The sequence below is a fragment of the Saimiri boliviensis genome, chromosome 1 (assembly GCF_048565385.1).
Source record: "Saimiri boliviensis isolate mSaiBol1 chromosome 1, mSaiBol1.pri, whole genome shotgun sequence".
NCBI lineage: Eukaryota > Metazoa > Chordata > Mammalia > Primates > Cebidae > Saimiri > Saimiri boliviensis.
Window position 1 is genome coordinate 166,499,175 of NC_133449.1, and position 11,391 is coordinate 166,510,565.

Below are 11,391 nucleotides of genomic sequence, written 5' to 3' on the forward strand. Positions count from 1 at the left end.
AATTACAGGATTCAAAAATTCAAAGCAGGCTGGGCGCGGTGGCTCAAGCCTGTAATCCCAGCACTTTGGGAGGCCGAGGCGGGTGGATCACGAGGTCGAGAGATCGAGACCATCCTGGTCAACCTGGTGAAACCCCGTCTCTACTAAAAATACAAAAAATTAGCTGGGCATGGTGTCACGTGCCTGTAATCCCAGCTATTCAGGAGGCTGAGGCAGGAGAATTGCCTGAACCCAGGAGGCGGAGGTTGCTGTGAGCCGAGATTGCGCCATTGCACTCCAGCCTGGGTAACAAGAGCGAAACTCCGTCTCAAAAAAAAAAAAAAAAAAAAAAAATTCAAAGCAATATATAAAGGTATATACTGAAAACTCTTATTCTTACCCATGTCTTTTTTTTTTTTTTTTTTGAGACGGAGTTTCGCAAAACTCCGTCTCAAAAAAAATTTGCAAAATTTCATTTTGCAAATATTGGCAAACAGGAATATATTACCTTGTCTCTATCACAAAAGGTTGGTACACATGATTTTGCTTTTTTGCTGTTTGGCTCTTTTTGCTACACACTTTTTTTTCCATAACAGTACAGACAGGTTTCTCATTCTTCTTTTCACAATTAGTTGCATATTATGCAATTTGGTGGAGTTTCCAGGGTTTATTTAGTTCTGTCTCCCAATCTCCCAATCTGGGTTATTTTCGGTCTTTTGCTGATAAGTAAACAATGCTGCAAAAAATAACCTGCCTATATATTACTTCATATTAATACAAGAACTCACTGACAGTATTAAACAGGGCTCTGTGCATGACAAGCAGTAACAGCACAAGGAATTCTATAGGACAGATTTTCAGAAGCAGAATGCTGATCAAATGGTAAGTCCATCTGTTATTGGTAGATAACTGCCAGATTCTCTTTGATAGGGATTGTGCCATTTACTTTTATATTTTTGCCAAATAGAATCTCAGTGTCGTTTTTTTTTCCCACCTAGAAAATGAGAATCTTTCCATATATTTAAAAAATGTTTTTTTTTTTTTTTTTTTTTTTTTTGAGACGGAGTTTCACTCTTGTTACCCAGGCTGGAGTGCAATGGCGCGATCTCGGCTCACTGCAACCTCCGCCTCCTGGGTTCAGGCAATTCTCCTGCCTCAGCCTCCTGAGTAGCTGGGATTATAGGCACGTGCCACCATGCCCAGCTAATTTTTTGTATTTTTAGTAGAGACGGGGTTTCACCATGTTGACCAGGTTGGTCTCGATCTCTCGACCTTGTGATCCACCCGCCTCGGCCTCCCAAAGTGCTGGGATTACAGGCTTGAGCCACCGCGCCCGGCTAAAAAATGTTTTTCTTTTTCTGTGACCATCCATCTCTTCTGCCCATTTTTCTTTTTTTTTTTTTGAGACGGAGTTTCGCCCTTGTTACCCAGGCTGGAGTGCAATGGCGCGATCTCGGCTCACCGCAACCTCCGCCTCCTGGGCTCAGGCAATTCTTCTGCCTCAGCTTCTTGAGTAGCTGGGATTACAGGCACTTGCCACCATGCCCAGCTAATTTTTTGCACTTTTAGTAGAGACGGGGTTTCACCATGTTGACCAGGATGGTCTCGATCTCTCGACCTCGTGATCCACCCGCCTCGGCCTCCCAAAGTGCTGGGATTACAGGCTTGAGCCACCGCGCCCGGCTAAAAAATGTTTTTCTTTTTCTGTGACCATCCATCTCTTCTGCCCATTTTTCTACTGATTTATTTTTATCTTTTTCCAGGAGCTCTTTATATATTAGGAGGACTAGCCCTTTGTCTGATATGAGTTGCAAATCTTTTTCACAAGTTTGTTATGATTTCACTTTACTTACGGTATTTATTTTGTTGTGCAGAAATTTTTTGTTTATATAATCTTACCAATCTTTTTTTTTCATGGCTTCTAGATCTCAGGTTCATTTGGAGTTTTTCCTGGTATATAATACTTAATCCAACTTTTTCAGTGGCTACCAGTTTTCCTAACATTTGCTAAAAAGTTCTTTACCTGAGGCTTTAATTACATTAAATACTTACTAACACTTTCTTGTACCATCCCTTCCCTCAGCTTCCACCTGTCCTTCGAAGCTCAAATGAAATCCCTTATCTTTTCTGAATACTGATATTTTCTATTTATTTCATTTATTATTATTATTATTTTTTGAGACGCAGTCTCCCTCTGTTGCCCAGGCTGGGGTGCAGTGGTGCCATCTCAGTTCACTGCAACCTCCACTTCCTGGGTTCAAGCGATTCTCCTGCCTCAGCTTCCATAGTAGCTGGGAATATAGGTAAGTGCCACCACGCCAAGATAATTTTTGTATTTTTAGCAGAGACGGCGTTTCACCATATTGGCCAGACTGGTCTTGAACTCCTAATCTTATGATCCATCCACGTTGGCCACCCAAAGTGCTGGGATTATAGGCGTGAGCAACTGTGCCTGGTTGTTTTCTCTTTATTTTTAGAAATACTGAGTAAAGGCTGTGCAAGATAGATCACGCCTGTAATCCCAGCACTTTGGGAGGCCGAGGTGGACGGATTACGAGGTCAGGATTTCAATACCAGCCTGACCAAGATGGTGAAACCCCGTCTACTAAAAATACAAAAATTAGCCGGGTATGGTGGCACAAGCCTGTAATTCTATCTACTCAGGAGGCTGAGGCAGGAGAATCACTAAAACCCAGGAGGCAGAGGTTGCGGTAAGCCGAGATCAGGCCACTGTACTCCAGCCTGGGTGACAGAATGAGACTCTGTCTCAAAAAAAAAAAAAAAAAAAAAAAAAAAAAAAACTAACTAAATAAGCAATATGACACTGTATAAATGTGAAAAAATATAAAATTGGAAATTCAAATTAGAATACTATAAAAGAGGAAGATTAAAAATATTCAATTTTATATGATAATCCCTAACAATGCGACTTATATTCATTTTCAAATCCCTAGAAAGACAATGTTTACTAATTGCAGAACAAACATAAGGCTTAAAACATTAAATGTGGGCCGGGCGCGGTGGCTCACGCCTGTAATCCCAGCACTTTGGGAGGCCGAGGCGGGTGGATCACAAGGTCAAGAGATCGAGACCATCCTGGTCAACATGGTGAAACCCCATCTCTACTAAAAATACAAAAAATTAGCTGGGCATGGTGGCGTGTGCCTGTAATTCCAGCTACTCAGGAGGCTGAGACAGGAGAACTGCCTGAATCCAGGAGGTGGAGGTTGCAATGAGCCGAGATTGGGCCATTGCACTCCAGCCTGGGTAACAAGAGCGAAACTCCGCCTGAAAAAAAAAAAAATTAAATGTTTGTAGTAACTGAAAAAATACTATTAGTCTAAAAGTCCATCAATAGAGGATCAAGTAAATAAACTGTAGTTCTAATACATAGGGAAATACTACACAGAAGTTAGGAAGAGTGAGATCAATTCAGATGTAATGATTTGGAGTCCTATCTGAGGGACTCTGTAAAGGGGGTCAAGGGAAAGGGACTGCTCTGTTTTATGGGGGGAAAACGTTTATAAATGCATAGAAAACTCCTGGAAGAACAGAAAATGTTAAGTGGTTGCCTCTCTCTGGAGCCTGGGACTTGAAATGGGAGAGGGCAGGCGAGGGAAAAGTCAATTTTATTTCTCATTTTATATCCTTTTAAAAACCATCACCTAAAACTTTATACTTAGAAGAATAAACTTAAATGTCATGTTGAACACTAAGGGTTTAAATGGGTAGGTACATTTACATAAGCACTTGTTTTAAAGGGCAAAGAGAAAAAAAGCATGAATCATCATGCACAGAAGTTACCTGAACAATGGTGAATCCAGATCTGAGAATAATATCTCGTATCTCCTCCTCTCTGTCAACAATATCAGGCTTGATAATGGCCAGAGTTTTTTCTACATATATCTGAGGTGGAGGCATTGATATCTCCATTATGGCTTTTCAGGGCACAAATTGAGAGTTTCTTAACAGGTGTCAACTGCAATGACATGATTTCCCCCCAATCCCAAATTCAATGTAATTGTGATTAAGAATAGCAATATTAGGTACTTGATTTTATTAACTAATGAAGGTAAAAAAAAAAAAAAAAACTGCCATGTTTTTCTATATGCCGGGTCTCAATAATAGGATTTCTACTTTGTCCAGATCGAGCCCCGGCTTTTCGTACATGCCGTCACCGAGGAGGGAAGGACTACTGGGCTCAGATGACCAGAGGCCAAGGGGCGACCCGAAGGCCCGGAACCAAAGGGGGCGGCGGGCTGGTGGCAACATCACACGCCAATACAGCGGCGGGTGAGAGGCCTCGTCCGGCTGCCTCTGTGAAGCAACCCTGTCCCACAGGGCCCTCTCTGTGCATAGGGCCAGGCCTAATTGGAAAGCAGGGCCTCTGGGTCCTCGGGGACTTTCCGGGTTGCACCTGAAAATTCTGAATTTGACCCTCTCTGAGCACTCACCTCAGCGGCCGCCCGGTTGTGCTCAACTTGTTGCTAGGAGACCTGAAGCGCCAGCGTGGGGACGGTGGCTGCAGAGGGCCAATCCCAGCAAGGAGCCTCCTTGTCCCCTCTGGCAAGTTGTTTTAACCAAAGCGAGCCAGGTACTCATTCTTATTCTCTTTGTGAATCTTAGGGCACTAGATATTTTGTGACATTTTACTCGTAACTTATGTTATCTCATCCTATTCTTCAATTATCCCTACTTTATAAATGATAAGACCACCCCTCCTCCCCGATTCCTTTCTAGGCAGTGAATGTAAGAAGACCCGTGTCAGATACCTTCATTTCACCGGATGAGGCTGTCCCATCTATGCCAAGCTTACCTAGTCATTAAAAAGCAATATTCTGTTTGTGAAAAGACATTTATTTATTAGAGTAAAGGCTTAGTAAAAGATCTAATCTAATTGTCTTTAAATCAAGCCCCTGGAACAAAGATGTACGCAACATTTATGGCATTAAACCCAGATCTCAGCTTCCCCTGTTTTTCCTTATATTATGTCCACATGCATCATTGAGTGAGTTAGGCATTATTCTTATTGGAAAAGACAACAGAGACATGGCAAAGAAGTACTGGCATCCTCTGTAGGTCAGAGTTCAGGGAGAGGTTCAAACTCTAGAAAAGTCAGGATAAAAAATAAAAATAATAAAAAATAAAAAAATAAAAGTCAGGATAGAAGCTCCAGGTTACAAATCAGGTTTTCCATCATCCACTGGGTTGGCTGGTTCTCCTTCCAGACTACTTAAGCCTTTTCTTTTGTCTAACCAAATATTCAGCACCTAAAGGGTTAAGGAACACATAGCAAGCTATTATGAAACTTACATGCTAAAGGATTGCAAGTTTATTTCTTTGGCAAATAGACTCAACTATACTTTTTTTCTTTTCTTTTCTTTTCTTTTTTTGAGATGGAATTTCACTCTTGTTACCCAGGCTGGAGTGCAATGGCACGATCTCGGCTCCCTGCAACCTCTGCCTCCTGGGTTCAGGCAATTCTCCTGCCTCAGCCTCCTGAGTAGCTGGGATTACAGGCATGCGCCACGATGCCCAGCTAATTTTTTGTATTTTTAGTAGAGACGGGATTTCACCATGTTGACCAGGATGGTCTTGATCTCTTGACCTCGTGATCCACCCGCCTCGGCCTCCCAAAGTGCTGGGATTACAGGCTTGAACCACCGTGCCCGGCTACTTTTTTTCTTTAAAGTATGATGCTACCCAGAAAAGAAACCCACAAATGTATTCTAGCTACTGTATCTTACTCTGTAAAGATGGGAAAGTGTGAGCATATATTAATATCAACAGATAAAGCAACCAAAAACTACACAGTGACTCTGGCCTCTTTGGAGTTTAGCCCATTGACTTAAGGCTCTGGAAGCAAGAATTCCCATTACTTGTCTGTCCTCAGCTGTCTTGAGAGCTGTTCACTGCTGCCTGCCTTCCTAGACTACTCCACTATCAAAGCTAGATTTACTGAGACTCAGAGTTTTCCAAACCAGCAGGCACATTATCAATCCTTCAGGGCCTTAATCCCCTTTAAAAATAAACTCTTGAGAGGCTGGGCGCAGTGGCTTACGTCTGTAATCCCAGCACTTTGGGAGGCCAAGGTGAGCGGATCACCAGGTTAGGAGTTTTAAGACCAGCCTGGCCAACATGGTGAAACTGTCTGTACTAAAGAGGCAAAAAAATCAGCCAGGCGTAGTAATTCCAGCTACTCAGGTAATTCCAGTTACTCAGGAGGCTGAGGCAGGAGAATCGCTTGAATATGGGAGGCAGAGGTTGCAGTGACCCAAGTTCATGACATTGCACTCCAGCCTGGGTGCCAGGGCGAGACTCCCTCTCAAAAAAATAAATTAATTAAATTAAAAAATAAACTCTGAGAATGCAAAGTCACATTAAAATCACCTTTATTCTCATAGGCATTCTGAAATCAAGATTCCAGAGGCTACATACCATACCTGAATCTGCTCCAAGACTTCTCGCCGCATTTCCACAGCCATATGGTATACGTGATGATCAGAGTCATTGTACATTACAGCATTTTGGAACATCAGCATCAGATCTCGCTGGAATTGGGCCATGGTGCGAATCCGACCCTTAGACAGATTTCTCTTCAGGGTAGTTAAGTCCATAGGTCTGCAGGTGGCCAAGAAAAAACAGAAAATCAAATCTTTGTGTGGAACATATGATAATCTGACATACTCTCTTAAAGAACTAACCAGTTCTTAATGAAAACAGTAGCAAAGATAGCAACCCCCATCAGATAATAAAATAGCAACAGCTGTTAACATTTCCCTGTTTACAATAGGCCAAACACTATTTCTGTACTAACTCACTTAAACCTCTCAATAAACCTGTAAGGTAGGTATCATTATCTCCATTTTTTTTTTTTTTTTTTTTTTTTTTTTTTTTTTTTTGAGACGGAGTTTCGCTTTTGTTACCCAAGCTGGAGTGCAATGGCGCGATCTTGGCTCACCGCAACCTACGCCTCCTGGGTTCAAGCAATTCTCCTGCCTCAGCCTCCTGAGTAGCTGGGACTACAGGCACGCGCCACCATGCCCAGCTAATTTTTGTATTTTTAGTAGAGACAGGATTTCACCTTGTTGAGCTGGATGGTCTTGATCTCTTGACCTCGTGATCCACCCGCCTCGGCCAGAGTTTCACTCTTGTTGCCCAGGCTGGAGTGCAGTGGTGCAATCTCATTTCACTGCAATCTCCATCTCCTGGGTTCAAGCAATTCTCTTGCCTCACCCTCCTGAGTAGCTGGGATTACAGGCACATGCCATCATGACTGGTTAATTTTTGTATTTTTAGTAGAGATGGGGTTTTATCATGTTGGTCAGGCTGGTCTTGAACTCCTGACCTCAGGTGATCCACCTGCCTTGGCCTCCCAAAGTGCTAGGATTACAAGCATGAGCCACAGAGCCCAGCCTTATTATCTCCATTTGACAGATGAAGAAACTGAAATCTAAAAAAGGTTAAGTACTCACTCAAAGTCACACAGCCTAAATTCCAATTCAGAGGCAGCCTGACTCCAGAGTGCACAGGCCAAGCCACTACACGCTACTATCATAGGAGGGGTGCTGGCCCCAGGTACCAAAGTTTAAAGAGTGCCAATGATCAGTTTATCACACAGTAGTTATTCACTATTTACAAAGTACAGTCACATATTATTTAATCTGCTTCTCTTACTACACAAATAAAAAGCTAAGAATAATTTTTTTCTCCTTTCATGTAGATGAAAAGAGGATCAAGTGAACATTATGACAACATTAATGAGACACAGAAAGTAGATGTATAAGAGAAGGCACAGCAGTTTAGAAAGAAGACTAAACTGGAGGTAAGAATCTGGGGCTTAGTTCTAGCTCTGCAATTAACTGTTGGTTGATCACAGGCAAGTCATGACCGAGCACCCCTAAGCTTTACTTTCCTTGTTCCTAAAGAAGTTTGTCTCTGCTACTGTTTGAATGATGGTATCCCCTCTGAAATTCATGTTGAAACTTAATCCCAAATGCAACAGTATTAAGACGTGGGGCCTTTGGGAGGTAATTAAGTCATTAGTGCTCTGGCCTCATGAACGGGATTAGCATCCTTATAAAAGGGCTCCATATTGAAGAGAGCACCCTCTTACCCTTCTGTCCCTTCTGCCATGTAAGGATACAGCAACAAGGCATTATCTTGGAAGCAGAGAGTAACCCACCTCAGACACCAAAACTACCAGTGCCCTGATCTTGGACTTCCCAGCCTCCAGAACCGAAACACAGAGAAATAAATTTTCTATTGTTTATAAATTATCCAGCCTACAGTATTGTGCTATAGCAGTACAAACAGACAAGTGACTCTCCAAAGGTCCTATTGTGATCTTTTATACTCTATTACCACACAAGTTTATGATAGCATTTTAGATGACCTATGCTATAAAATCCAAAATAGGCTGGGATTACCCACCTGTAATCCCAGCATTTTGGAAGGCCAAGGTGGGAGGATCACTTGAGACTAGGAGTTTAAGACCAACTTGAGCAATGTAGTGAGATCCCATATCTACAAAAAATTTAAAAATTCCTCCTCAGTGATACTATGAAGAAAAATAAAGTTATTAATAACATTTCAAACAAAGAAGAATTTTTATTACAATTTTTATTACAACAAAAAAAATCTGGCTAGGCACAGTAGTTCACACCTATAATCTTAGCACTTTGGGAGGCTGAGGCGGGTGGCTTGCTTGAGCCAAGGAGTCTGACACCAGCCTGAGCACCATGGTGAAACTCTCTCTACAAAAAATACAAAAATTAGCTGGGCGTGGTGGCACATACCTGTAGTCTCAGCTACTAGGGAGGCTGAGGTTGGAGGACTGCTTGACCCAGGAGGTCAAGGCTGCAGTAAGCCATGATTGCACCACTGTACTCCAGCAACAGAGAGAGACCCTGTCTCAAAAAAAATTTTTTTAATAAAAATAAAATTGCAAAATACGACATCAACCAATGTTCATAACTTCCATTTGGATTGACATCTGTGTCTTAGTATACCTATAACTAACTAATTGAATGAATACAGGGTTCCTTTTAAAGTTTTGGTCAAAAAGAATAGTGTCAAAAACAACCAAAGCCTAACTTAAGATCATAATTAATTATCAACCTAGGCGCCAAGGCTCATGCCTGTAATCCCAGCACTTTGGAAGGCCTATGCAAGTGGATTGCTTGAGCTCAGGAGTTCAAGACCAGCCTGGGAAACATGGCAAAACTCTGTTTCTACAAAAAATACAAATATTAGCCAGACATGGTGGCTCTTGCTTGTAGTCTTGGCTACTTGGGAGGCTGAGGCTGGAGAATCACTTGAGCCTGGGAAGCAGATGTTGCAGTGAGCCAAGATTGTACCACTGCACTCCAGTATCACAGAATGAGACTTCATCAAAAAGAAAATAATAATAATAAAGGCTGGGCGTGGTGGTGGCTCATGCCTGTAATCCCAGCACTTTGGGAGGCCAAGGTCGGTGGATTACTTGAGGTCGAGAGTTGGAGACCAGCCTAACAAACATGGAGAAACCCCATCTCTACTAAAAATATAAAATTATGGCCGGGCGCGGCGGCTCAAGCCTGTAATCCCAGCACTTTGGGAGGCCGAGGCGGGTGGATCACGAGGTCAAGAGATCGAGACCATCCTGGTCAACATGGTGAAACCCCGTCTCTACTAAAAATACAAAAAATTAGCTGGGCATGGTGGCACGTGCCTGTAATCCCAGCTACTCAGGAGGCTGAGGCAGGAGAATTGCCTGAACCCAGGAGGCGGAGGTTGCGGTGAGCCGAGATCGCGCCATTGCACTCCAGCCTGGGTAACAAGAGCGAAACTCCGTCTCAAAAAAAAAAAAAAAAAAAAAAATTAATCAGTTATAGTGGTGCATGCCTGTAATCCCAGCTAACCGGGAGACTTAGGCAAGAGAATCACTTGAATCCAGGAGGCAGGGGTTGCAATGGGCAGAGATCACACCATCGTACTCCAGCCTGAGCAACAAGAGAACAAGAGTGAAACTCCATCTCAAAAATAAATATATATATGTACATATACATATATATATAAACATAGATAAATAGAGATAGATATGTAATGAATGGATCATATGACTTAAAAGTCAATAGTATAAAATAAATAAAAAGTCTATATCATCCTATTGTTCCTTGCATCCCTTCTCAAATGAAGATATAATACTGAGCTCATCATAACTTTATAAACTTATTTGGCTATGAAACATATCTTGAGTTTATAAGTTATAAAAATAACAGATGGGAAATAAAAAATGAAAAGGCAGATATAAAAGCAACCAAACTTCCTTGACCCCTTTTTCACTGACCTTTTTACCACATCCTTGTACCCTGGGGCCTGCCTTTCTGACACAGGCTTCAGAAATGGACTGCTGAATCTGTTAAGGGACAAACCCAGAGAGGATAAAGAAACCCTGGCAAGGTTTTCTAAACAAGAAGAGAAGCTCAGTTCTTAGTAGACTTCCTTTAGGGGAATGCAGACTGTGAGCACCATTAGAAAGAAATCTATTTGTTCCCTCTTGATAGAGAGTTAAAAAAAAAAAAACTGCCGGGCGCGGTGGCTCACGCCTGTAATCCCAGCACTTTGGGAGGCCGAGGCGGGTGGATCACGAGGTCAAGAGATCGAGACCATCCTGGTCAACATGGTGAAACCCCGTCTCTACTAAAAATACAAAACATTAGCTGGGCATGGTGGTGCATGCCTGTAATCCCAGCTACTCAGGAGGCTGAGGCAGGAGAATTGCCTGAACCCAGGAGGCAGAGGTTGCAGTGAGCCGAGATCGCGCCATTGCACTCCAGCCTGGGTAACAAGAGCCAAACTCCGTCTCAAAAAAATAAAATAAAATAAAATAAAATAAAATAAAATATTTAACTATTATTACAATATACTGATTTAGGGCTCAGAAATTTGTTCAAAGTCCCTGAGGCCTTGTCTCTGTAAAAAAAGAGAATTCACCAGATTGAAAAGAAGAATATACATTTTAAATACAAATTTTATTGAGAAATAGGAACCAATTTCTAGAGGCAATGCAAATGGCACAGCAACTATTTTTTGTACTGACTTAAAGCAGCTGTAAGTACTTTGGGATAAATCAGGCTTAGATACAGAATCTACCTTTCAACTATGGCTCATTTGAGATATGAACATATCTCTTTTAATGCTTAAAACCCAATGTGTATTACTGCCTCAGTTCTGAACATAATCCTATCACCACTTTGGAGACCTACCTGTGACTGGCAATCATCTTCCAGACTGGCAGGAGAGTCTTCTTAAATAGCAAATGATCCTGAACAGGGTCATCCTGGCTTAGATCAGTCCTATGGGATAAAACATGACAGAAAAGAGACAGTAACTTCACAAATAATCTTCTGTCTCCCCCAGGTGGGTAAT

At 42.0% G+C, this 11,391-nt stretch overlaps 1 protein-coding gene and 1 long non-coding RNA gene across 4 annotated transcripts in view; one reads left to right on the forward strand and one right to left on the reverse strand.

Moving 5' to 3' along the window:
* NME5 (NME/NM23 family member 5) overlaps positions 1-4,489 on the reverse strand; it is a 48,097-nt gene extending 43,608 nt beyond the window's left edge. For 2 of the 3 annotated variants that reach the window (XM_074379906.1, XM_003933949.4), the window contains exons 1-2: positions 4,434-4,489; positions 3,784-3,958 (exon numbers count right to left, since the gene is read on the reverse strand). In XM_074379906.1, coding sequence (XP_074236007.1) covers positions 3,784-3,912 — 129 coding nt within the window. In that variant the 5' untranslated portion in view covers positions 3,913-3,958; positions 4,434-4,489. The other variant, XM_074379905.1, reaches the window with a different exon arrangement.
* Positions 4,490-4,501: 12 nt separating this feature from the next.
* On the forward strand, positions 4,502-7,798 carry LOC141580196 (uncharacterized). Its single transcript, XR_012512286.1, has 3 exons — positions 4,502-4,573; positions 6,384-6,546; positions 7,703-7,798. It is a non-coding gene; the product is annotated as an uncharacterized LOC141580196 (long non-coding RNA).
* The last annotated feature ends 3,593 nt before the right edge of the window (positions 7,799-11,391 follow it).